Genomic DNA, 27,644 nt, shown 5'->3' with positions numbered 1-27,644 from the left:
GTCCAAACTCAGTCAGCCACTGAGATCCAATGATTGTGTACAGTCTGTCTTACTTGAAGCTATTTTATTTATGGATAACCAAGTAAAATGTATATAAATTGAAATTATCTGTTATGATCCAAAACTGCTGTGAGCTCTAAGGCATTCTGCTGCTCAGCTATCTGTAGGTAAAATATCTCAGGAGCAATATGGAGGAAGGTGTTGGCCTGGTAAGGGGTGCACCACAGCTCAAGTTAACTATTATCTCAGAGCATCAGACTGATGCTCTGATGATGGTGAAATGACGAAGTTGACTTAGGTAACTTCATGGCACAAAAAAAAATTCATAAGCTTAAAATGCCAGGCCAAATGATGGCCATTTTGATGGTCTTCCTGAAACAAAAAGCTTCCAGTCGCTGGTCTGGTTTTGCATTTGTGCCAAGGTCACTGTGGTGATACTGGTGGGCAATAGCACCCTATGTTAGTTTCACTGTTGTGTTTGAAGTTCATGTTTCTCTGTCTCTATTCATAGGCAGTGGCGATTTTAACTGCTACATATCCAGTGGGACACATGCCCTATGGCTGGCTGACAGAGATCAGAGCTGTGTACCCTGCTTTTGACAAGGTGAGTGTCCCTGTTAGGGCTGTAAATACCTATTGTGGGGTTTTGCATGTGTGGTCCTCCTAGTTCTCTCTCTTTGTTATTCCACTGATAGGTTTTCTTAAAATCAGTTGAAATTAATTGGCTTTCAGAAGCTTCAAGCTGTTACCCGATTTATGATTTTAACCTTAGCTCTGTGTTACAAGGTATTAAGCTGCCTTTTGGATAGATAGGTGCTGTATTTTTAGGGATTAAAAAAGTCCCCAAAATGAAGTAATTACTTAATTCATTAAGTAATGAAGTGATTTCTCACAAAGTGTCATCACTGAATGAGCAAGCTCACGTCTCCGTTCCAGTTTTTGTGGTATCTCTCAAGTGGGTTTGGGTTCATTTGCTTATGTTAATATTTAGCAAAGGGTGTTTCATAGACTGACACTAACACAGATAACAGACATTCTTTTAGTAGTACTGACTTAGCTGACCAAGGCTATGAAGATTTTTGTTGGTAAATCATGTAATTATGTAAGAATGCAAGGACTGTTCCTGGAATTGAGCACAGAGCAAAAATTAATTTTATTTAGTCTCTTTTTTTGCTCTGATTTATGACTGGTACTCACTAGTCCATATGTTAGACAAAGAACTGTCCTGTGACTCTGGAATTCAAATGCCAGATCCATTCCTTCACTTTATTTACCAGTTAGTAACTGAACTTTCTGGTTCCAAATACTCATGAAAAATATGTATGTTTTCTCTGGAATGTGTTTAACTGGAGCAAGCCCTGTTTAATGTCATCCAACATATTTCCAAGGAGAATTTAATACCAACACGAAGTCAAATCAATCACAACCTTCTAACCTGCCTGTGTACAACTAAATTGACCTGTCAGATAAAATCTAGGCTTTCTCAGAGGCCATGCTGCTGAAAAGGAACTGCAGATGCAAACCCAGTGAACAGCAAGATAAAAATAGTTTGGGACAGGAAAATCAGGAGCTGCTAACCTCATTTGATGCAAGCCACAATCAAATGCACTATTGTCAAGCAATAGTAACAGCAATTAAGACTCCTAAATTCAGGTCACATTTAGCTGGTGAAAGATACACTGACAACTGCAGTGGTGACAAGATTAGACTATGATTTGTCTATTTGTTTATTTTGGTTAAATGGCTTCTCACAGGGCTCTTGTGGGACAATGTGAGGAAGAAAATGCTAGGGTAAGGCACAGATGGGTACAGTTTATCGAACTGCTGGAAAAGTACTTACAGGAATTTTAGTTCCATGTTTGAAGAGCAATTTGTAATAAAATGTACAAAATGAGACAGCAACAGTATAAAGGGTATCTCATCCTGGCAACCATATGTGTAAATGTCTTCACTGTACTTTTCAGACAATAAATACCAAACCTGAAATCCACAGCGGGTTTTTGAAGATTGCTGTGAGAACTGCTTTTCCCTCAGTCATGCATCACCTTGTGTCACTGTGCCTTCCAAAAGCTTTGTTTCCATAATATAAGTCTTTCTCAGAAGAGTCCGGATAGAAACACTTTTTTTATTTCTGGACCCTGTAAGGTGTCCATTGTGATTTTCAGAATCCAAAACATTGTGTTTCATGCAAACTCCCATTTTCTTTATGGGAGTTATTCCAGTTATTGAGGAGGCTGGCAATGCTGATGGCTGTCAGAAGCACACCGACTGATGGGATTTGAGATGCCCCTCTTCAAGATTATTGTCTACACAAGGGAAATCATTATCTCTCTTCACATTTGTAAGAGAGATGCAGAATCCTACTTCAGTCTTTAATGAGACTTTGTGTCCAAAGCAATCCCATGGCCTAGCAGTTACATTCAGGCTAAGGGTTACCACTGACGTTTTGGAAGAGAGCAGGCATATGCTAGTTCTTTGCTCTGTATGCTGTTTTATATGGTGATAATGCCATTGCTCCTAATGGACCCTGCCACCTGACTCAGTGCAACACCAGTTTTGAGATTTGTGAGTGCTATTTATCTGATGACTAGATGGGAATTCTTTTTGCTCCATAATGTTTTGTTCTGAGAACTAAGTAGTGTGGAAGAGTTATGAACAAAGAGTATGTGGTCAAGATATGGAGCAAAGGGCAGAGTATGGCAAGGGCAAGGATAGCAGCAGTGAGGTACAAACAAATGAGAAAGCTTTTTCTTAGCAGCGCTTTTGGATGGCTTGTTTTGGGTGTGCTTTATTTCCTATTTGTTATTTTAGGCTTGTTAGAAAGTTGAGCCGTGCAGCAAAAAGTTCATTTAAGCAGTGGTGAGTGATGTAAGCAAAGCTAATCCTCATATCTGTGAAAACTAACAGCAAAGCAAAGTATTTCTTCAGAAACACAATTAATAGTAATAGATGCATGAAAAAATGTTTACAGGGAGTTTTTATAACCTGTTCCCAAAAAGGTCAGATGGAGTGACTTCCTGCTTTAGGGTCTGGGTTGCCTACGTCTTCAAACATCCAAACTTCCAAGCAGGTATTTAGGAGGAACATGGGGCTATGTAGGTCCAATTGCTGCACTGATCAGAACAAAAGCCTTAAATTGCAAAATTCCATCAAGCACCTGAATGTGTGGAGAATAATGTAGTGTTCACAATGTTCCACTCCCCAAGTGTGTCTGCAATAGTTCTATTTCTCCTACGAGTAACTCCATTAGAGAAGGCTGACTCTGTGACAGGTACTGCTGTTCTACCCAAGTTACATCTAGGGTGTATAAATGTACATCTCATGGTACAGGTTTTATCAGCAGGTGCAAAAACTCGTGTATCTCAAACAGTCCCAGGGCAAATGCAATAGATGACCTAACAGCCTCTTCTTTAAGGGCTCCTAATGGTAACCTCCTTTGATATCCTCCTCTCCTTTCACAGACCATTTAGTTGGGTTTTATGCGTTCCCCAAGGGCAATTTTAAATCTTCAGCTTCATTTGCTATATTAGACATTTGGAAGAAGGCTTTTGTTGTTTTAAATAAAACTTTGCTGCCATGTGAGTACAGAGCCCATGTTCAAGGTGGAACATCTAATAGTCCTAATTATGTTCTGTTCATTAAACTGCATTAATGGAGCCAGCTGTTCCAGAAGCTTTGTTTATATTACCTGCTTGTCTAATTGGATCAGTAAGGATGCTTGCATTCTTGATTTGGTACCAATTTGTGGTAAAAGGGAATCAAATCCAGTTTTTCCTGTGAAAACATGCCACAAACATTAAAATAAGGTTTAAAAAAATCATTTGGTGTTTTCTTAGAAAGAGCTACCAACCTTTTTCAAAGCTGAATTTGTTAAATAGGACTTATTCTTTGGAAAAGGAGGGAGATTACTCAGCCCTCAGTGACCATAGCAGCAGTTGCAGTCAGTTTAAGCAGAAAATGTTCTGTAGTGGTACAAAGTACTCAGAAAGCTCTAGGTTATAAAGCAAACAAGCCAAGGCAGACATGGACAGGCACAGACAGTCAGGTCCAGCACATGACCCTGGTGCCAGCAGCTCCTGGTAGTCTGGAGCCAAGCTAATGCCCGCTATCTCTTTCTCTTGCCCTAGAATAACCCCAGCAATAAACTGGTGAACACCAACAGCACCGTCACAGCGACACATATCAAGAAGTTCACTTTCGTTTGCATGGCGTTGTCCTTAACGGTAAGAAACCTTTGTTCACCTCAGTGGTTTTCATCTCAACCAGAGAATTGTCTCTTCTACCTAATGCTAAAAGCACTAGCAGTTTAAGACAGGTGAGTTGTCTTGTGAAGTTGTGTTGCTTTTATCTGGAGAAGGGACTGTGATCATAGCATTGGAGTAACAAGAAAATCAGCTGTCATTAGCTCAGGCCAGATATCTAAAAGGTACTCCATTTTGTTTTCACTACTTTTCATTTCAAATCAGCCTCCCATGCAAAAAGAATCAGAGACCTGCTTTTCTTTTCATCTCTTTTTGTTTATTTTTTTAAATGAACAAAACTTCAGGTAACCAGTGTGTCAGGAAGACAAAAGACTGTATTTGTGTCACATGCAGCGGGATGGCAGCCTGTCCCTGAGCATTTTTCATTTACTGTGAATGGTGAGAAAGGCAGCATGGGTTGACCCTGCAGTAGCTGCTCCCTGCTGCCTCTCCTGGCACTGGGTTTTCATGTGGGGATACTTTGATGCACATTTGTTCTGTTTGCTCTCAAAATTAACTCAAAGGGCAATCTTGGAGATGGTACTGACACTGACTAAAGGATCTAAATCTATGCCATTTCATGGGGATGATTTTCAGGGAGAAATTTTGCTGAGCCTGCCATGTTTCAAAATGACCAATTTGCACACATAAATACAGTGCATTTTCCCCAGGAACACTGTTTCTGCAGTCTTCTCAGCAACAAACAGGCAGTTGTGGAAGAAAACTGCAGCTGGTGGGAATCATAGCAAATAATGGAGCATCTGCTCCAGGACCAGGGTAAATCCAATGTCTGTTTCTATAAAGGATAGATTTATATTAGTGCTCAGGGCCAGGACATCGTCTCAACACGGTACCTGGACTAGAGGACAAAAGAAATGGAGAACCTAGAAAATAAGTTTTTCATAGAAGAAGTCCTTCATTACACTAGAAAAGTACTTGGGAAATGTGGCAGTTGTTTTAGAATACAATGCTCAAAGTCCTACAATTGAATCTACTCATAACCTAGTCAGGTTTGCTGTTTACCCTCAGCATTGCATACTTTCCATGGGGTACCTGGCTGCTTTGGAACTCTCTTCTCCCTACATCCACCAATTTACTATTGAGTATGGGAGTTCTGACAGAATTTCTCTCTCCCCTTCATTTTAGTGTAGAACCTTTATGTCTGAGTTGCAAATGGCTTATGCATGAAGAGCTCTGTGCTGTTTCACAGTTGAAAATGAAGCAGTTCAATCCATCCGTAGCTGAATTACATTTCTTCTGCTCTTTGTTTCCTAGACTTTTTCCCTAAACAGCTACAACTGGCCACCATCAAAGACAGAATTGTATGAACCAATGTGGCATCTCCTCTGTCTTTTAATTTTCTTATGCTTGAACTCTTTTCATGAGGCTTAGAGACAAACAGCTCTTGCTCTAACTTCTGTTTCCTACAGCAAGAAACAGACGTATGCCTCCACTGAATTGGCCATTGTCTGGAGACTTTCCATGAGACCCTAGCTCTTGTTATCTACCATCACATGCCTTAAGGTTTTCTTTTGTGTCCTGTTCCAGACCAAAGTTATGTTCTCTACAGTTGGAGCCTCCCTCAAACTCTGTCAGTGTTGCTACAGACCCACAAAAGGGAAAGCTTTCCCTGTTCTAAATTGTTCTGAGAATACTATTTCAATCTCAGAGTTTTCTCTGAACTGACTGTATTCTTAATCCTCCATGATATTTATCGGGTTACTCTGGTTCTGATAGATTACGAGCTTTTCACATTACCATCACTATCCTCTTCAGAGTAATTTTAAATCACCTCAATTAGCTTTTGTTTTGTGACTTCCTGGGATTTTGCATCCAAAAGTTCTCATTTTACTTTCAAGGGCAGTTCTTTCATGAGATCATCATGAGAGATCTGCCTGCAATGAAATTCCAGAAACGCTTTTGAGGTCCATAGCTTTTCCTGTCCCATTTCTATTTTTGCCTGCTTTTGACAGATTCTTAGGATTGCTTGTCAACAGGCAGAGCAGAAAAATAGACATGAGCTCTAAAGATTCAGTTGTATTCAAAGGCATGAGCCTGCAAATGCTTCAGCACACAAACTCAGCAGATGTTGAGATGACTCATGTTAATGTGTGCCACAGGCTCTAAGGAAGTAGACTTCAAATTTGCCTCTGTTGTGGCCAGGTGAGCTCCCATGGCCATTGGTGATAGCTGTGTTTTAATTCAACAAATGGCAGTCAGACCAGTGGCATCACCACTGGTACCATCTTGTTCTTTCAGGTCAGAGGGAAGGGCTCCCAGGCTGATAAGACAAAACAAATCCAGTACTTAGACATGTTATGTAAAGGCATTTTCCAGTGGATGATCTGTAGGATTCCAGAAGATGTAAAGATAAAGGAGGTCCATTAACAACACGAAAAAATAACAGTGAAGCTTTAAGTACAAGCAGCAGCCATGCAGGGAAGTACCTTCCCAATATAAAACCTTGGGAAACTTTCTATCATCAAAGACATACTATTTAAATAGAACTGGGAGAAAAATGTCCTACCTCCTTCCACAGACCAGTCATGCCTGCATAAGAAGTACTGCAATCCTACTACAGCAAGAGAAACACCTTGTCACTGTTGTTGATAGTGACATTATTAGGTCAGAGTAAAAAAAAAGGCATAGTTTTGTTAAGAAACATAACTTCATGGTTTGTTTAAATCCTCATGGGATCTGAAAGGCCATACCTGAGCCTTTCCAGGCTAGCTTTGCAGCATGCACATGTATTCTGTCAAGGATGATCATAAGTACTGTCTCATGGCTTTGAAGCTGCTATTAATGCTAGGGTATTAAAGCTGCTTCTTCAAAAAAATGGGAATTAGTTGTATTGCTCAGTGAAAAATGTGCAGACAAGCTGTTTTATTTAAAGGCTTTAAGTAGAAGCCATTAAACTTCTGATAGGTAAGACAGCTGTTGTGATTAGTCACATTGATGTGGTTTTTGTTGTAAGTGGGGATTCCTTCCAAAGCCGTGTTTTGTGACTGTGCAACTGAATGTAAAATTTGTGTAGCGGAGGGAAGGGAGTTTTTTCCATACAAATAAAGGACCATTATAATTTTAAAAAGTAAGTTGTGCTTGGTAATTTGCATGCAGTTCAAAGGGTGCCCATAATGCTGTTTGCCAGTATCTGCTACTTCACTGCCAGTAGACACTTTGGGAAAATGCTTCTTTCCATTTATTAGTAGAGATACTGCTCCAAATGCCAATGCTGCTGCCATTGCAGATCAGGCTGTTGAAGCAGTAAACATTTTGGTTCAGTGCTGTTTAGATGGCCCTGCAGATCAGCCCTGAGGTTTCTGCACAGTTGTAAACTAAGGGGAGGCAGAGACTCAAGAGAAAAGTTGTACATCTGTAGCCCATATCCCTTTGGTTGGGGGATGTGTCAGCCTCAGTACACTGCAGAAATGCCAGAGTAATTTGTCTGGGTGCCAATTTACTGCATTTCTCCACTGCAGCAAAGGTTTGCTCTGTCAGGGGAGAGCACTCCCTCATATATGAGCTGTGCATAGAGGGGCAGGCTCTGTGAGGAGCAAGCTACTCAAAGGAACCCTGCCATACAGGGGAGTAATAGCAAACAGGCTCTGCTTTAGCAAGGGGTTTTCTTAGAATATTGGTAATGTCTCTGAGCTTGGATAGCAGAGTGCAAAATTCAGGGGTTTTTCCAAGGCAGCCTGTGATGGGGCACAGATACTGCCAAATTGCCTTTCTCTCTCTTTTTCTGTTTTGCTTTCTTCTTTTTTTTTTTTTTTTTTTCAATTTTCTCCCCATTTTCCAGCTGAGTTCTTTTTTAAGTCTTCTGTGACGACACAGAAGTTGCAGTCAGTTAAGATCCTTTTCCCTGGCTAGTGTTAGCTGCTGGCAGCCACGTGATAAGTGTTTGGTCATCTGCCTCTGAACTGCAAGGCTTTGCAGGCTGATTTCACGTCAGTAGTTAGTGCTGCTGTACAAAAGTAAGAGAGGTCTCCTTTGTGAGGGCTCAGGCTGCTTTCCTGCAGCCACTGCAGCCTCATCTGTGTGGCCACAGCCGTGCCCTCACACATGTCTGCGTGTGAGGCCGTGTGCCCTGAGCTGAGAGCCATGGATTGTGCAGGCAGCACTGGGAAAGTGGGACAGTAGTAACACTCACATCTCAGAATCATACTGGAGGGCAAGTCATGTCTTAGTTAACACCCTCATTTTAGTAGCTGCTGCTGGGGTAGAAGCATGGCCAGCTCAGCGTGGCTGGCAGCAGGTCACTGCATGGGGAACATACAGAGTGCTGCTCAGAGAAAGCAGCTGCTCAGAGATCACTGTGAAAGCTCCCTAGCTCTCCATCACTGACAGTGACCCTGAATAGTCTGCACTTACTTGTTCATTTACAGCAGGGAAGGAGCAATCAGTTCTTACAGCAGTAGTTCGAGAACTGTGCAGTTTAGTTCAGCTTTGAGTTCCAGCAGCATCAGCTGAGACAGGCCGCAGTGGTTTTTGGGATACATTTCCAAACACCAGCTCCTGTTGCTGCATGGTTCATGTTAGATGAAGTGTCAGCAAGACACGTGGCTGGTTATCTTCATATTCTCTAGTGTTCTGTGGATTACAACAGGTTTTCCCTTCCCACTAAGACAGGCTCAAGGTGCCAGGGTGACATGCTGTGTGCACCACACCATGCTCATCCATCTGTCACCAAGCTAATGTACAGCAGGAGAGCTGCACAGTACCTCGAAGTTTTAACATGCATGCTACTAGAAACAGCTCAAAGCTCTTTCCAGCTATTTAAAAGGAATTTCAATCCTGCTTTGCTTTTTTTTTTAAATGAACATGTGGTTATGGACAACTGGGGAAGGTAGCAGTTTTCATGAATAAACAGACTGATTAAAGGGAGAAGCTAATTGTATAGAATACTGTTTTATATTTAATTAGTTAACACTGCTTAAGAAACAAAATCCAGATGTTCAGTTTTGCCCTGTGATTTTTCATTCCTTTTTATTCCAAAAGAATAAAGATAAAAGATAGCTTGGAGAGAAGGTGTTCACATTTACACTTGTATGTGTGTGTGTGTGTGTGATTTATGCAAGATTTATAAATTTCATATTTGCTTGTTACAAACATACTGATGAAAACTCTAAATCTCTTTAAAAAATAAATAAAAAGAACCATCACCATGAAGTTTCAATGAAAGTGAAGGGTCAGGCACTTAAGCTGAACAGATTAATGGGCATCGTGTTGCACTAGCCAAATTCAAATTCCAGGTCACCTGCATTAGATTTAAATCTCAGTGCAATTTTAAATGTAATGTACTTAGGAGCAGACAGCTGGTCAGTTTACTGGTTTATGTGCTTAACCCTGAGAGTTGAGTGTGTGTGTGTCAATACATGTCAAAATGTCACCTACTTTACAGTCAGGGTTGGTTTATTGACTCCTCAATTATGTTGCTCATAATTGAGGAGTCTAATGATAATTTTAAAATGTTTCTAATACTAGTAAAATTATTTTCTATTTTATTTGTTAGGTAATCTCTTAGATTATATAAATAAAAAGCTAGATGATTTTTTTTGTCAAAAGAGTGTAGTATTTAGATTAATAACTTGTTCTATTGACAGAGGATTAAAAAGTTCTGATTTCTAAGGATTCCTGCTGATGAGCAACTGTAGTATGAGGAGTTACTACTGGCAAGTGTTGTTTCTTTCATTTGCTGGTAATTATCAGTCCCTTAGGAAGAGCAGCACACAGACATTTTGTCAGCTCTCCAGTGATTATAACTTGTAGCACAGCAGCATAAACTACCATCACTTGGCAGTTATATTCATCTCATAGATTAATGTATAATGTGTGTACCTGATAAGCATGTAATCATACTCAGTATCATTCTAAGTGAGGGGTTTTATATTATATTATAACCATCAGAAGGTTTAAGCTGCGGCATTTAACCTGTTTGCTTGTGTATCTTTTATTTCTCCCCAACCATGGGCAAAAAAGAGGGACAGATGCTGGGAACCATAGACTTGAAAGATTCAATAGAGGGACCCCATCTCCACCTGAAAACAGCAGAGTGAGGTCCAGAGTCACAGGGTTTCTCTTGCTGGATCCCTGTGATGGGATCAGTTTCAGCCTGAAGAGGGGAGGAGGAAAGTCTTTGTTCCATTTGACAACAGTTTACTTCAAGCCATCCCATCATTTTCCTAATTCTCAGTTATCATCTGCTTGGTTATGTTCTGAAATTAATCACCAAGCACCTAGGAGATAAGAAAACCCTGATCAAGAACAAGGAAGCCAGTGTAACAGGGAAAATTCCCTATATGAAAAAATGAGAAGCACGGAAGACAAGACTCAATAGTTGCTGCTTCCTGCTTAATTCTGTCAGAGCAAGAGTCAAACACTGTGGAAGAGTAGCAGCTGTGTTTCATCCAGGCTGAAAAGCCTTGTCTGTTTAAAAGACAGCTTGAGATGCCTGAGCTTTTGCTCTCTGCTTTGGATTTGGTTATGCCAGAACTGCCAAGCAGGTAGTGGCTGCTGACTCTTCTGTCCAGTTGATAAGCAAGGCTCCACCAGCCAGTGAATTGTAGCACTGGCAGGTACTATTGGAGTCAGAATGAATAAAGGGAGAATATTCAATACAACTCAGTGTATTATTGCAATAGCATTGCCTTATTGACTTATTCCCTGATGCTGTGCAAACACTCTACTCAATAGTTGTTCAATTTCCAGTTGAACTCAGTAAATCATATTTCCCAGCCTTAAGTCTGGCAGCTGATTTTTCCCGTGAGGGACACTAAAGACTCTACAGTTTTCATAGGCCCATTTGCTCTCAAATATTCAGTCTGTAGTGTAATAAATATACCATTTCATATCCCTTTCTGCACTTACAAATAAGTTCATTTTCCACCTGATAAACCATCCTGTGTGAAGCTGTTACGTGCATTAGAGTGATGTATTTGATGTTTTCAACTATGCTGTCTACTAAATAATGAGGCATAAAGCAACTCTTGACAGAAGTTAAAGGAGAAAAGTGAAAGAATTCATTTCATCTCTGCAGCAAGCCTGGCTGCTGGCCTACTAGGTACCCTTAGTGTGCACTCAGGATAACATGAATTAGGTTTGCATCTTGAAAAATGCCTAGGAACATGTTCCTATATCACTGAAATCTTTTGAAGAAGGGGAGTGTCCTTAGCATGAAATAACTGCATGGCAGATCCCTGCAGTGCAGAGCTCCCACTGGGTCCCAGGAGTCCTATGGCATTTAGCCACCATGAATGCACTTCCTGAGCTGCAGTAGCTAGAGAAGTATCACACACTTTGCTTTCTTTCCAACTTTGGAGATCAAATACCTGGAAGATTAAGAGAAAGAAAACTGCATTCAGGGCCTGACCCAAGATTAATTTTTAGATGCCTTAGGAACCTTCACTGTAGCCAGGGGGTATGCAAAGGAGTGTTTTAAAATAGAGTTTGCCACAAGCAGTACATGTGAATATGTTTTCACAAAAATGTAGATAGTGTTTTTCCCCTTTCTGAAAGAAAATAAGGTCCATTACCATTACTACTGTGAACTCAGTATTAGACTGTCAGTTAGCAAGAAAATGTAGAAATACTTGAATTTATCCTCTCACCTTTTGTATTTAAGCCAACAGAGGAGAAGGGTTGTGTGTGCTCATTTGATTAAGTTTGGTAATGATCAGCCTAGAGAGGGCGAAGTGATTTGCAATTCTGACCCATGCAAGAAACTGTTGGGGTTTTTCCTCCATTATTCCTGTTACACTCTCACAAGCCCTTTAGCCAAGTACCTGCTGCCTCATCCCCATGCTTTCAAGTGATTTAGATGCTAAAAAAAGGATCAAGAAAAAATAAAAAGTAACTGTTTCTGTTTCCTTGTGACTGATGCCATGTATTTCCTCAGTGTATTGAGAGGATTGCTGCCAGAAAAAAATCACTCAGTAGTTGCAACTTGGATAGCTTTGGTAGCTATAAACAATTCAGGCTGCTAATACTGGTTCTTAGTTCACAAGCTGAAATCTGAACAAAGTGGGGATTTCTGAGATCCTTAATTTAGCCCTTCTTCACTGTGCTTTATATCTAACTGGCATGCAATGCTAAAACCTCCTCATTTCCCCATCTCAACTCTTACGAAAATGACAGACAGCAGGCGTTCTGAAGATGGCCCACAAGGACCAAAGTCTGAATTCAGAAAAGGGGTGGTACTGGAGAGGTGTGTGGTGAAATATGAGCATATTTAATACTAAAGAGAGAGCTAAAGATTTAGTCTTTGTGCATTGATGGTGCAGAAGAGCAGCTGAACAGGTAGGTACAAAAGGAACTGAAGTTCACAAAGCCTCATTTTTTCACAAATTTTTGACTCATGACCTAGGGAATAGCATCCTAGTCTGAAGATGACAAGCTGTATGTTGAAGTTCCTTGGCATTTCAGATACTGAGCATCTTCTCTGCAAATGGGGAATGCAATGTGATTTGATCTGTTCTGTCTTGAGGATTTGGCTACTGTAAGCATTTCTGCTTTACCAGAAGAAACAGCTGTGCCATGCCATGAAAAAAAGAATCATGATGATTTCTTTCATGTGAACAAGGCAATCTGTGGATTTATCAGTGTTCATGTGCTCAAACTAAAACATTCCACAAACTAAGTTACTTTGTAGAAATCACAAATTTTAATTCTGGAGCAGAAAGTTTCAGATGGCAACAATGCTTTTTTTTTTTTTTAAATGCTTGTGTTTTGACAAAGCATAAATGTTTTTGGCACTATGTTTTGCAGTGTTGTAGTTCTAGAAGGTCAGTTACCAACGACTGCACTAGAATTTATAAATGGAAGGTTATCTAAGAGCCAACTTTCTTAAAGTGACTTGTGTTACTGCATTAACTAGGGTGAGCCTTTGCTGTCTTTTAAGGTTGACCAAGGTTATATGATTTTTTTTTTTTTTTTTTTTTGGTGGGGGGATGGGTTTAGGAAGTCTGACTGCAGAATTTTAGAGTTTTAATAATAATTGATTTTTTTCTATGCATCCCACAATGTCAAATTGCAGATTAATACTGCCTCATTCCCCTTCCACATTGTTTACAGCAGTCAAATTTTATAGTATACTGTCCAATTCATCCAGGTTAAAGCAGTGGTAGATCTTCCCTTGTCTAAGGTCTTGCTTACAGCTCTCCTGAACTGGAATTTTTCCTGAATATCTCCTTTTCTGCTTGTGAGACTAGTCGATTACCCCTGAAGACCTCAGAGTAGCTACTGCGGTGTATCTCCATTCCTGGTATTTGTTGCTTACTTTCAGGAATACCTTTCTATAATAAAGAAGAGCTTAGTCATGGCTAGCAACTCTTTAAGAAACAGTACAAACCGTATTTTTCTCAGAACTGAAGTCCTCCATAGCTTTATTTAGTCTTCTCTGTAGTTCTTCCTCCTGAGTTTAAAGATAAATGGAAGAAAATGAGACAAGCTGAGTTGGTCAGAGTGCTAACAATGCCGAGGTTGTGGGATCAATCCCTGTATGGGTCATTCACTTCAGCACTGGATTCAATGATCCTTGTGGGCCCCTGCCAACTAAGAATATTGTGTGATTCTATGAAATGTATTTAGGAGCTATATTTTGCTGCCACCTTATCTACCTGGGACATTCTGTGTCAGAAGTTGAAGCCATTGCAGAGGCCACTGGATTTGTGTTCATTTTTTCTTATCTTTTATTGGCTGTCTTTGTTTTGCATCTCTGCATTGCTTTATTGTCAAAGGTTTACTAAAGTCATGGCAAATTTAGACTGAGAGACAGTAAAATCCACAGGAATAAATGTCACAACAACAATCTGGTCCTTCTCAGAGGACACAACCCCAGCTGCTGACTACACCAGTATGTGAAATTCCCTGGGTGACAGAGTTCAGTGTCCTTATCTCTTGTGAGTGTACACAGAAAGAACACGAAAAACACAGACAACTCTTCAAACTTCTCCAACTCTCTCAAATCTTACTTCACCAATGATCTCATTACAGCCTTATTGCATTAAAAAAGATCTCACAAGTCTTATCAAGAATATCCATACTTTAAAAAAACAGCACTAACTTTTAAGACTTAATCTGCTATATTTTGACTTTACTTTTGTAGACCAGATGAAGGTCAAGGACAGCTTTTAGAGTAATAAAAACTCATCTACTCATCCAATGGAGCAATTTGTTTTGACTTCTTTGATTTTGCCCATCTCTTAGCTCCAAGACTGTTTTTTTTAATCTTCAGGCTGCTGGCACAAAAAATAACAATTGGAAAATGGCATATTGGCAAAGAATAACAATTGGAAAATGGCATATTGGCAGATAGTTGCTCAAGAAGCTTTTCACCTTTTCAAGGTCAGGTTTAGTTCCCATTTCAGTAAAAAATTGTTTCAGACACGAATAGAAGCATTCCTGCCTGCACAAGAAGATGCTGAACCACCAGAGGCAGACTTTATGAAATCCTCCCAAGAGCCTCGTCCTATCCATGGTACTGCATTGAGCCTTTGTCCTGGAACAAAGGTTTTTTGTTTGCTCCAGTGAGGTGGAGATTAATGTCTCCTTCATGATTGTTCAGGTTTCACACAAAGGGTCTGTTTTGCATGAGTGGTTGGAGCAGGCAGAAAAGGAAGCATCAAAAATTGTCCCTGCAGCAATGTTTCTGCTCAAACTCCATGTTCACAGTAGGAAGAGCAGCAAGGGGGGCAGAAAACTTGGGACAGAAGAAAATTACTAAGTTGGGAGATGGACAATTTTCAAAAAGAAACCAGAAATCTGATATCTTTGGTTTATTGAGGCTTTTTAGAAGTGAAGTAAAATGTTCTTTTTCTGTAAAAAAATTAAGCAGCATAATTCATTGGGAAGATATAACGACTACCTTAAACAATTTAGTGACCCAACCCAGCATGGAAAATACCACCTAAGTACTTTCAGCAGCAGCTGGGAAGAAAGCAGATGTGTCATTGTGTTAATGCTATCTGAGCATCAGTGAATTGTGCAGCTGCTGAACATGCCTTTATTTCTAAAGAACATAGTGCTCTGTCACTCTGGAAAGCTGGGGGAAGTGGGGAGAAATTTAAAGATGTATAAACCAATTCTTTCAGCAGGAGATATAAAGTTAGGGGGTGTTCCCACAAGCAGGCTCTGGTTCCCCTGCTACTTTACAAATTTTATGAAGTGTGATTGCAGCTTTACACCCCCTGCACAGAACACAAAGTGCACAGAAATCTATACTGACTTGCATGTGCCTGAGGGATCATCATTGTCAGAGAATGTCCTTGTGATTCAAGTCATCAGCATTATCATAAATCAGTTTCAAGATGTGACTGCGGCCTGACATTTTTACTGCTCACAGATCCAGGGCTTTTGGTTCATGGGACCCCACCATTCTTCTGGTTGGAAAGGCCTCAGGAGTTCATCAGGTCCAGCCTTTGCACAGAGCAGTGTCTGCTGTGGTGTCAGAACAAGTTCCCTGGGGCTTTGGACAGCCTGTTCCTGAAAACTTTACATTTCCCACACAAGAAAAGGACCCAATTTCTGACCTCTTCTGAGTTAGAGGGCGCATGAACACACACATCATAATGTGTCTCAACAGGGCATCAGACTGCAGCAACCTTACAACTCAGAATATTCTGCGGTCCGTGACTTAACGCCTCAGTTTCAAACAATTTAGGATGATGAATTTAGGTTGTTTGCTGTGTATCAAAAATTCCTCAAAACTGCAGGTGTGGCTCTGCAAAGGCTGCTGTCTGACAGGAAATACAGCAAAGATAGCACAAGTCTGCAGGCTCATTCTGGCAAGGACCAGGTCTTGGTATGCAGCAAGCTTCTGTAGCAAGGCAGTGATGCTGGCCTCTGTTGTGAAACCCAGTGATTCCTCCACAGATTCCAAAGAACTTTATGATTGTTTATAGAACTGTGCTTCAAAAAAAGAAAAGAAAACATTTTCCAACCTAACAGAAAAAAAAAAAACAAAAAAACAAAAAAAAACACTTAAGTCTTTAAAGAAAAAAAGGTTTTTACTTTATTATTTTCATGGTAAATTACATAAAATTTCCCATCAACAGGCAATAATGCCTTTGTGATAAGACCTGGACTTTATGATTTCTTGGCCCACAATAAAAGACAAAAGCTCTTCTTTGTGTAAATCAATGAGGAGCTGCATCGCCTTCCTTCGTAAGAACCGTGTTCTTTCTGTATTTTTCAACTACCTGAGAGGGGCATGGTAGCTTCAGGAGGTATTAGGACTTTGTATTCTGTGCCACACCTCTATTCAACACGGAAGCACACCTCAAGGGGAATCTGAAAAAGGGGGTAACTATTAACTTCTCTGTTGTTTCAGTACTAGTAAGGAGTTAATAGTTACAAACTGCCATTACTTTGACTCTTCATAAAAATACAGAAGTGCTGTTTCTTTTAACAATAAGATGCTAGAGTAAGATTTTGAGTGAAAAGCTCCAGCACTATGTAGTCATTTGGAGAACTAAATTTTCAAGGTTGATGAAGGTATGGATTTGAAATAGCTGTAAAAACGCTACTTTGCACTAACAAATTAATCTACTTTTTTTCCAACATCTTACAAAATAGATTACTGGAACAGAGAAGGGAAATCCAGCATTTGACACGGATGCTAGTTAGAACAAGATATTATCTTGACGTCAAAAATATATCTGTGAAATCAGCCCATCTTGTGCAAGACAAGCTCTGAAAGGAGACAGAATTATGGAAGTTCTGTTTATGTCAGAAAGAGGGAGACCATGGAGACATTTGGCAAATCAGGAGATCCAACCACATAAGACACAGGCTACTTTTTGATTTGTTTATTGCTCTGTTCAAAAGGCTAAATCATTCCTCCACACTAGTAAAAGTTCTAAACTTAGCTTATCCCAAAGACCCGAGGTGCAATTCAAAGTTGAGCTGTGTAATAATTTTCAAAGTAGGTTTCCTCTGCCCTCATTGGGCACCGTGTAGCATAAATGGTAATTAGAAATGAACAAGGCATTGGTTAAATTAAGCTACAAGCCTCAATACATAGATAGAACAATATTTTTAGGGTAAAATATTTCACTTGGATATTCTGCAAATATAACAGATTCAACAAATGATATGAAACATCTGCTGAGGGGTTTTTTGTAGAAGAAAAACAGGAACTGCACTTCATCACAGAATAACCTTTACCAGGTTAACCGTCTTCCACAATAAAATCTGTTTCCAGACTCATTTCAGGTTGGCATATGTCTAACCTATTTTTAAAAACATCCATTTTGGATTCCTTAATTTCTTTCTGAGGAACATAGAGCCATACCATGTCTCTGTCATCTGTCATTGTTTCTTCTTACTGAAGACTGCACACAGTCTAACGAAGTTGTACAGTTGTTCATAGCTCATTGGGATACTATTTTGTGCATTATAGTTATCAATGAATTCTTGAAAAATAGGCAGTTTTCTACCTATTGTGCCGCAAAGCAAATCAGTCTGGCACCCTGCAGATTACTATACACATGACAATAGCCTTTGTTAGCATAATGTATTATAATGCATTATGTAGTGGGTCTCTGAGGTTTAGTAATCCCTGTCAGCAACCAGAATAAATGGAAATAGCTTCCAGGAGATGCAAGGCCTATGAAAAGACTGTTATTTTTCAAGAACTAGAAGCATTCGGACTCACACATGCAGCCTTTGAAACAAAATCTCATGAACAATCTTTCATCACAATCATTTGTGAAAGTCAAATGCTATAATTGTACTTAAGAGAATAAAGAGAAAATGAACTGAACACTAGCAGTTCTGTACTTTCCCTATTGAAAAAAAAATATTTGGCATATTCTCTTAGGCTTGGTGACAGCAGAAGTTTTTAATTTTGACTTTTGAATATGATTAGACATGGAATTTGTTAGCTGAAGATAGCCAGGTTCCACATAAAAATAGGCACACCTCTTAGAGGAGGGTGTCTAAGCCACAAGTGAGAGCATTTTCTACTTCAATGCACAACTGTATTGAAAAAAAAAATCATTAATATTAGACAACAGAGCATAACCTGCATGGGATGAAGGTGCACCAGGATTACTGAACTCTTGAAGCCATAACTCCCATGCAGACTGGGAAAGGCATCTCTTACACTACACTTACCCTGCTTTTTATGCCCTTCCCCTCGGCATCTCCCAGTGACCTTTAGCAGAGAGATAGTACTAATCTAGCTGGAGCTTTGATGTGAGCTAGTACAGCTGCACTAGTTTCCTTATGGTGCTGTGAGCTATTGATATATTTAGTAAAGTTTTTCAAATTTTACTAGTGTAGAACAATTGAGGGCAAAATACCAAAACCCTCCAGATCAATTGAAGTTACTAAAACATCTTCAGAAATGCTTAGCTAACAGTTGTTGATACTATAAATGATACATACCACTGTCTTTATGCAGAACTGCTTATTGTCTGTAACATTCCCCTCTTCTGTTTACACCTTCATTTCTTCCTGTATTTTTAAAGCACTCATCACTGGTTAAATGATCAAAGGCTTTAACAAAACTATCCTTTAATGTCATGCTGCACTTATACCATAAGGCATCAAAAAATCAAATAAGCTCTGTTGCTAGAATTCCACAAGAAAAATCCTTACACCCAAAGCACTGAAATGCTTTGGCCTCAGCAGAGTTGCCAAGTACAACACTCAACAGCCAACTGCAATTGCAGCCTGAAGCTGCAGTGCCACTCTGCATGTACATTGCTTGCCTCTGCAGAAGCTTTCACTGTTTAGTCTTCATCTCTTGATTAGATTAAATGAAGGTATAGCTGTAACCCTAATCAAGCCATTTATTCTATATTTAACCTTGCAGACATGCACAGAAATGCAAGTGGGGCGAGAAAGTGTTAAATTAGGAGAAAGATAGGAAACATCCTATTGGTAAATCTACTTCCTAAAATCTTTCCTCATCTGAGTCACAGGAAGTTAGCACTGCTTATTCCAGTAAAGCCAATCTTTAATTGTCTGTGCCATGTTTTTCTGGGCTACTGTTACCATCTTCTCCAGTCTTTTGTCAAGCATCACCTTTTACCAAGGTAATGGCAAACATCCTAAAGACCAATCAGAATCACAAAAAGCTGACTTCATCCTATTTTCAGAATACGCCATCTGTAACAAAATCAGCAGCTGAAATACCTTCCTGCTTTGCATGTTTAGTGTTATTCTTTGCCTGAAGTAGAGCCTGGGTTTTTTCCACTACATTTTGTCTTTGAAGCAGTAAAGTTGCAAGCACTCAAGGATTTAAATTCAGAGGGCTTGAATGATGCAAAGCATTAGTTTATTTTCCTGATGCTTTGTTCCCTCTGGGCATTGAGAATATCATCTCATAAGATGATAGAGAGGGCTCCCTTAGCAAAATGAAACTAGTTGTCAGTACTGCAACCAAAAAGATGGAAGGATGCTGAGACAAAAATAGAAGGTCCTTCTGCTGCCGTGCTTCACCTCCTCAACCTGCTTATTCTTGAGCTTAGCAATCTTTACCCATCAGCTGCTGTAAAAGTGCTCTTTGAAGCCGTTTACCAGCACAACTCTCTGCTGATCAGGGGTGGGGAAGACTGCAGTTTGCAACAGCTGAGGAGGAATGACCACACACCACCCGGGTGTGAGTCATTCTCCCTGACTGGCAAACTGACCTTACTCCAGTGGGAGCGGGGTGGAGGTTGACTCTGTTCTTATTAGGGCCAGAAGGAAACCTTTGGAGAGCAGAAATGAGTACCATACCTTTGGTCACTCATTGCTTGCCTGTCTAACCATATTCAGCACTCTCAAGTGGCTGTTGAAGAGGGAAAGACTGCTCTGTTTGCCTTTTGCTGGCAGTGGGCAGGCTCTGCTGTTAGCATGCACGTATGGAATCTGGCAGCAGCAGCAACTGCACTGCTCATTAGGACACTAAATGGCACTGTGCAGTGCAAGCAGTGTGAAGGTCCTTGCTTTCATGAAAACAGCAAATTATAAGTGAAGAATGGACATCTTTGTATCTTTATTTATTTGGCTTTGAAGAAAGATTTGACAAAATATTCCCTGTATGACTGCTTTAGGGTCATTCGCAGTGAGAGTACAAGTGACTGCAGTCTGCCTAAGGGTGTCTCCAGCAATGAAAGAATTCACTCTGTTGTTGTACAGTTACTTTTTAATAACTGAATTCTCAACCACACATTCCCCTCTGCTCTAGATTGTCCCCTCTGCTTCAGTCATACCCTGTACAAGTAGATTGGCACAAGAAGTGCTCAGTTCTTTTGTCTTCTGCTCTTACCTTCTTCCACTTACTGTTCTCTGTAGAGGTGATGGAGATATACTCCAAGACAGCATCAAATTAGTCAAGTAAAACATGCAATTGTAACAAAAAGATAGTAGTTCCTACCCTAAGAAGTGGAGAAGAAAACTGAAGATGGACCTTTATGCAGGAAGGTGAAATGTTTTGTTCACCACACAGAGAGACAGAACATGGAACCTCCCACAGGCCTTGGGAAGCTTCTGCAGTCTGGGTGCTTGGAAGCTAAAAAGAAAGGACAATTTTTAACACCGTACCAAAGAATGAGAATGAAATCCCAGCTGTCTCAGAGATGGTAGGATTTCAGAGACTAGTTTGAAAAGTCATCTGAGCATGTAGGGCTGTGACAACTGGATTAAAAGAAAAGAGCTAGCTGCTATGATACTAAGTGGTAGGCTAAATTATAACAGAGTGGTTATAGAGTCTTACACACTATATTGTACAGCCCATGTGCATAATTTACAGGGTACACAGATTTGTAACCTGACAAGAGGAGTGCCAGAGCATTTAAGGTCCCCAGTTTTGCACCATTCAGTCAGCTTACTTCCTTAATATTCACTTTACAATAAATAACAATATAAGAAGAACAAGAATAATTGTTACAAGAATATTGTTACAAGAATAACAATAAGAAGTAATTTTTAAAATCACAAAATAAAATTAAATAACAAGGTAGTTATACCTGAAGGTACACTTTCTTATAGGGAAAGTCCTGTAAGGATTGTCATGACTGTTCTTCACTGAGTGCCTTGAATTGAAGCCAGACCTGCAGCTGCCAAAAGCCCCTTCAGCCCAGATGGAAACCTCAGGACTGACCAAAAAAATTAAACAGCATGTACTACAACTGTACCAAGTGCCATGGGTTTTTTATGGAAATCTTCCTTTCCTGTATGGACTAAACAGCACACTCTTTTAATGAAAACAACAGGACTCAGTGGATTTGTAGCCTGAGAGCACCATGTCTGCAGGACTGTGCTGAACACCTTTGCCTTGCTATCAGACTTATCGCATACCAACAGTACTCTTTTCAGCAGCAAATTTAAACCCCTAGTCTTAGATTCAGGTCAGATCTCTGGATCTTGGAGGACTTCAAATCTTTAGTTACTGAAAAATTTGATAATCTGTTTAGGAGTACAAGTGTTTTAACCAGATCAAGTGCTGTAAAAATCTGGGGTTTCACTGTTTGGATAACAATAGACCATTCAAGTACAACCACTTGCAGAAACCATAAAAATTCTTTCTCTATGCATCACACTTGGATGTGAGGAAAATTAAGAGTAGGAATTGCTTCTGAAGTTAAGGTATCCATCTTATGTACACGTGTATTTGAATGAAAGCTGAATATAAATATATAGTTTGTGTATTTACCATTAGTAATCTACTCATAAGTAAACAAATATTTTAGTCAGAGAGGGCCTACCTTTTCTTGTGCTTCCCTTCTGAAATATAAAGATTTTTTTAATTTTGTTCTTTCTAGCTCTGTTTTGTGATGTTTTGGACGCCAAACGTGTCAGAGAAGATTTTAGTTGACATAATTGGAGTAGACTTCGCTTTTGCAGAGCTGTGTGTCGTTCCTTTGCGCATCTTCTCCTTTTTTCCACTTCCAGGTAAAAAAATAAACGGAAAATCAAAGTTCTGTAACCTCAGGGGCTCCTTCAGAGCATAAGCATTGTATAATAAAAGTTAATACTTCTATCGAAGAGCAAGAAAAGCTGGACAACCATTATCAAAATGTTTCAGATTTCTAGCTCTGTAATTAAATACATCTTTTAGTGTTTTCTGTTTATATTACAAGACAGTTTCATAATAAAGGTAAATTACAAATACAATAATAAGTACATGTAGATACCCTTTTTGTGCCTGTCACGTCATGTGCCACACAGGAGCCAGATGGAAACTTTTCCATGGTAGAACTTCTCTTTAAGGAAGGGGATAGCTTGGGGTTTTTTTAATGAAGAAAACAGAATGGACTGACCAATAAATTGGTTTTAAGAGAACAGCTCTTAGAGAACAGCTCATTTTTCTTGTTTCTTCATTTTCCCAAATCAGTATATTAGAGCAATTTGAACATAAGATCTACTTCCTTTCTAGTAGGGTGCAACATTACCAGCAGTAAGTTTTGTAGTGGTTATTCCTGAACAGTGCTCTCTGCATGGAAAAACTGCATATGAAATGACTGATTTTATTTTTTTTACTATTCTTGCCTCTTTTTCTCCCCTGTTTATGAACAGTGACTGTCAGAGCACACTTGACTGGTTGGCTGATGACTCTGAAGAAGACATTTGTGTTGGCACCCAGCTCAGTGCTGCGGATTATCGTCCTCATCACCAGTCTCATCGTGCTGCCTTACTTAGGGTAAATCATTATTCCTCACAGAACCCCTGGATTTGCTGTCCTCTTCATTCCTCTTCCCTGTCACTTGATAGCTGAATTTGCATAGTTCGGAACATTTTCTCCAAATACTAACCATGATACAAAGCCTAAATAGTGTCACTATCTGGAAGAGAAACATTTATAAATTTACAAGTGTGACTGCTCTAGACAGGCACAATAGTGATGTTCCTTTGGAAAAAATACACCAATGTCAAAGAGGCAAAAATGTATCTTAAGGGGAATTTATTTCCATGTTATTAAACTCACTGTTAAGAAAGCTAATGGAACAATATCTTGTTTATAAGTTTAATAATCTATTCTCCAGCACACTGTACAAGACTTTAAATTCTTAGTCCATAATTTGATTCAGTGTGCTTCTTTTACTAAACAGTGTAGCCATTAAAAACAAACAAGTCCTTTAAAATACCAGTTATTCTCTTAGGCAGTGTATTGTGTCTCTGAAGAAAATATTTCTATCATCAGATTGGTTATATACGCCAGTGAAAATGTAATTATGAATCATGCATTCTCACACAACAATGACTGCTTTCTTTCTATGCCTCCAACAGAGTTCATGGAGCCACTCTTGGAGTAGGATCCCTTCTCGCTGGTTTTGTAGGAGAATCCACCATGGTTGCAATAGCAGCCTGTTACGTCTATAGGAAGCAGGTAAGAATTAGTCTCTGTGGGATCTGATGAAAGCAGGTGGTGAATGTAGTGAATTTTAGTTCAGATTAAGTTACACTTCAGCAACGTAACTTTCCAGAATCCTCACTTTGGTTTGCTTGCCTGTCAAGTCTCAGGAGTGTGCAGCTTGGAAAGTGTTTGGGTTGAAATAAAACCAAAAGGTCCCCTCCAGCTGTTAATGGACACCTAGGCCATGGGACATGCTGGTCTGCAGTCAGAGACCTCTTGCTCCTCAAAACACATGTATCATGGATATCCTGTCCTTACCACCAGCACTTTTGCACTGTATATTTGCTGCTGCAGTACGGCTTAGCACCTTTATGTAGGCACAGGAACTACTCATCCAAGCTTACAATATGTGTATGTATGTGTGTATACAATCATAGAATCACTGAATCACAGAATGATAGAATGCTTTGGGTTGGAAGAAACCTTAGAGTTCCAATGAGTTCCAAGTTCCTTCACATGGAAGGTGTTATGTAGAGTTACATAGAGTGCACATTTACATCTGTAGGTATACACTATGTAATACATATATCTCTGTATTTATACATTTTATTTCTTTATAAAACCAGCTCTGCTGAAAATCAACAAGTACAGGTGCTTATGGTTTTTTGCCATCCAGAGGAGTGGCTTAAAACAAGACTACTCCTGCAGCAGTTGACAGTAAGAGCTTATAAATAATTAAACAGGTGCTTTTTTGCATACTTTAAACACTACAACCCTGCATGTGTGGAGCAGTGGTGAAACATGGATTTTGAAGAAGATTCCACTAAATTAGGTCAAACACAAGATAAATATTGGCTGGGTGACTGGGTACATTGCAGTACCTGGATGTTGCTCCCTTTCAGTTATATGTTCATGGCACCATGTAGGGCACTAGGTCCAGCTCCAAGCAGAACCAGCAAGGTGTGTACATCATTCTGTAGTACAGAAAGACTCTGTGGATGGAAACAGAAAATATAATCCATGCAGTGACTTTTTTTTAAATTAGACTTCTTACAAAGTGCCAAGTGGAAATACCCACCACTTCTATTTTTGGAAAAAAAAAAAAAAAAAAAAAAAAAAAACAAACAAAAAAAAAAAAAACAACAGCCAAACTACAGAAGATGGAATATCTAAAAGCCTTGTATTGGAACAACCTAAAACCAATTTTGATATGTGCTGACAGTACAGGCCATGGCAAGATATCAAACTGTGCAAGGTTCATAAGGCAGTAGAAGAATCATAATGTCTGTCATGATTAATTTGTCATGTTTGCCTTGGGAACCAAGGAGAAAAACTTTAAGACACTGAAATGGCTTGTCTTGACCTTTGGTTTCACAACATCCTCATTACTAGTTTGTTACCATAGTAGCTCACAGAGTCTTTCTGGCCAAGGACATTGTGCTTAATTTTTCTCAGCAGTGAGTGCAGGTAGTAGGAGTAATAACTGTGCCAACCTAATTTATTCTTTATTCAGTGTGACAGTGGCAGAGCCAACCAGTAGCTCTATTACACCAGGTTGTTCTGACCTGCAGTTGGAGAGCTGCAGATCAAATGTTATGTAGACACCTCTGAAATTTTGGAACTCTGATACACTCATCTCAGCTGAATCAATAATACCTGTGGGGGATATTTTGTCAGCTGCACAATTGTTTTCAGTAAAACTAGTCAGCCTGCTGAGAAATGGGTAATAAGGAACAGATGCTTCAACTTGTTTTTTAGGGGGCTGAACTCTTCTTAGCTTTACTAATCCAGGACATCCTGGATGAATCATAGGACTCTTGAATGACCTCCTGCTCCTGCTGGCCAAAAATACTCTAATATTACTTTGCTTTGGTGAGGCAAGAGATTACAGTGGATCAGCAACACTAAGAAAAGCCAGAATGCTCACATCTTGTAAAATTCCTGAAGTCTGACATTTGAGAAATTAGGTTGCCACCTCGCCTCCCTCCCTAGAGAAGCTTTTCTTCTCTCACTTTTTGTTTTCCTTCCTTTTTTAAAATAAAAAGTCTGTGATGTAAAAGATTCCAGATGCTCTCTTCCCTCCAGTCTTGCTGAAGCTTGTTTTGGATGTCGCTTAGCATAAGAAATGCCTGATTGCATTTATGTTAGAAAGGAGAAAACTGAGCCCCAGAAAGGCCATGGAAATCTTCTGAGTTAAGCCAAGTCATTAGTGGCAAGCCACAAATATGACACAAATATTATAGTTTTTAATAAAATACACTAACAAACCATATTTTCACCTCACTTCTCCCAGTGTCCAGAGTTGATGGGAGTGTGATCATGCACAATTTACTGATAGGTTTCTGGGTGCTTGTTTCAATCTAGAAAAAGAAGAGGAATGAGAATGAGACAGCTGCAGAAGGTGAAGACTCTGCAATGACCGACATGCCTCACACGGAGGAAATGACAGACATCGTAGAAATGAGAGAAGAGAATGAATAATAAATGGGATGCAATTGTTCTCTGCAGGGACGATTGGAGTGACGCTTCAGCATCTTGTCGTCTCTCATACTTTTTTGTTTGTTTGTTTTTATTTTTGTAATAAAGAGGCCTTGATTTAAAAGGTTTCAGATAAATTCTCTAGCATACTGAGTATGCTCTCACTGATGAGGGACCTAAAAAGAGGTCTTTGCTTCTTTTTTTTTTTTTTTCCAATTGAATTTTTTTTTTTCTCACTCCATGCAAGCGTAAAAGATACAATTGCATCACTGTAGAGTCTTCCTTCCTTATGCATCCACCTTCTCTGGACAATCTGCATTTGTCAACCAAAGCCCTGCTCCTGTGCGCCTGTGCGTGTGCGGACCTGCGCTCGCACGCTCGCACACGCACACCGCCACGTGCCACTGGCTCAATGCTACTGCCATAACCCCACTCCCTCCCCTCTCTCCTTTTCCTTCCTTTTCTTTATGAGAAATGGAAAAGAAGTTTGGAATACAGAGCTTTATTTTACTTGCTTGAAAATGACTTTGCTACATAAACTAATATACTATGGTGAACTATATCTTTTTGTTTGGCCTCATCACTAGAGCTTATACTGCACAGGGTACAAGACAGGGAGGAACTTGGGAGTCTCCCCATAAAAAGTGGAGAAAAACATGTTCCTCTCTCATGTTGAAAGTGTGTGGATGTGTATATACACACACAGGTACATGAACAGAGACATACATATATATATATATATATTTATATATATATATGCATACGATAAATAAAATACACACAGGACAAGAACTCTATTTAGCTTTCATTCCATCAGAAAGATAGTAATCTTTTGAAAAATATAAACATTTAATTCAGAATTTTCTTGAATCATTAAGTCCCACCTTACATATAATTTTCTTTAGGAAAAAAAACATGCACTTTCCTCTTGTGAAGAGGGTGATGGCAACTGCTAGACTTTGACTGTATTTGAATAAAAGAAAAATAAATATTGACAAGCTTTACCAAAGTTCTTGTCCACTGACCTAACTTTAATTTTTAAAGGTTGATTTGTTCTCTATAATTATTTCTGGTGCCTCTATATTAAAAAAGAATAAGATCAGATAATGTATGCAGGATACCATGCTAGATAATATTACTACACATAGTTCCATGAAATTTTTTATATAGAGATGTACACATACGTGTGTGTGCATGTGTATACTTACTTCTATACACATGCACACACACACAAAGAAATGTGTGTTTTGCTATAATGTATTTACCTATGCAGTAGATCAAAATCCATGTGGTGAAGCTCAAGTACTGATGGTCCTCCAAGCTGAAAATTAGGGACTTTGGTGACCTGTCAGCTCTCAAGGCAGCGTTGTGTGGGAGCGAGGAGCCATCCACATCAGCCCCGTGGAGCTGTGCTTGTGGCTGGAGTGCGCCTTAAATAACAGCCTGAGGTCGGGTGGGAGACTCAGGCTGGGTGGAAATGAAGGCTGTGTAAGAGGTGAGGGAAGCAGAGATGTTTTGGGTATCACCAGTGCTGCTGTGGCAGCAGTTTGTGTTTCTGTGCTCTTCTGTGTTTGGCTGCGGGGCAGCACTTGTTTCTGGTCTGTAGTAGCTTGGGTCCTTTCAGATTTAATCATGTCAGAGTC

At 39.6% G+C, this 27,644-nt stretch overlaps 1 protein-coding gene across 1 annotated transcript in view; it reads left to right on the top strand.

Moving 5' to 3' along the window:
• ANKH (ANKH inorganic pyrophosphate transport regulator) overlaps positions 1 to 26,120 on the top strand; it is a 97,286-nt gene extending 71,166 nt beyond the window's left edge. The window contains exons 7-12 of the mRNA XM_041476042.1: positions 512 to 604; positions 4,128 to 4,223; positions 21,992 to 22,121; positions 22,746 to 22,869; positions 23,457 to 23,556; positions 25,888 to 26,120. Coding sequence (XP_041331976.1) covers positions 512 to 604; positions 4,128 to 4,223; positions 21,992 to 22,121; positions 22,746 to 22,869; positions 23,457 to 23,556; positions 25,888 to 26,004 — 660 coding nt within the window. The 3' untranslated portion in view covers positions 26,005 to 26,120. The remainder of the gene's footprint in view (positions 1 to 511; positions 605 to 4,127; positions 4,224 to 21,991; positions 22,122 to 22,745; positions 22,870 to 23,456; positions 23,557 to 25,887) is intronic.
• The last annotated feature ends 1,524 nt before the right edge of the window (positions 26,121 to 27,644 follow it).

This window comes from Pyrgilauda ruficollis, unplaced genomic scaffold (assembly GCF_017590135.1).
Source record: "Pyrgilauda ruficollis isolate IOZ18807 unplaced genomic scaffold, ASM1759013v1 scaffold37, whole genome shotgun sequence".
NCBI classification, from domain to species: domain Eukaryota; kingdom Metazoa; phylum Chordata; class Aves; order Passeriformes; family Passeridae; genus Pyrgilauda; species Pyrgilauda ruficollis.
This window is presented reverse-complemented; position numbering and strand designations above follow the sequence as displayed.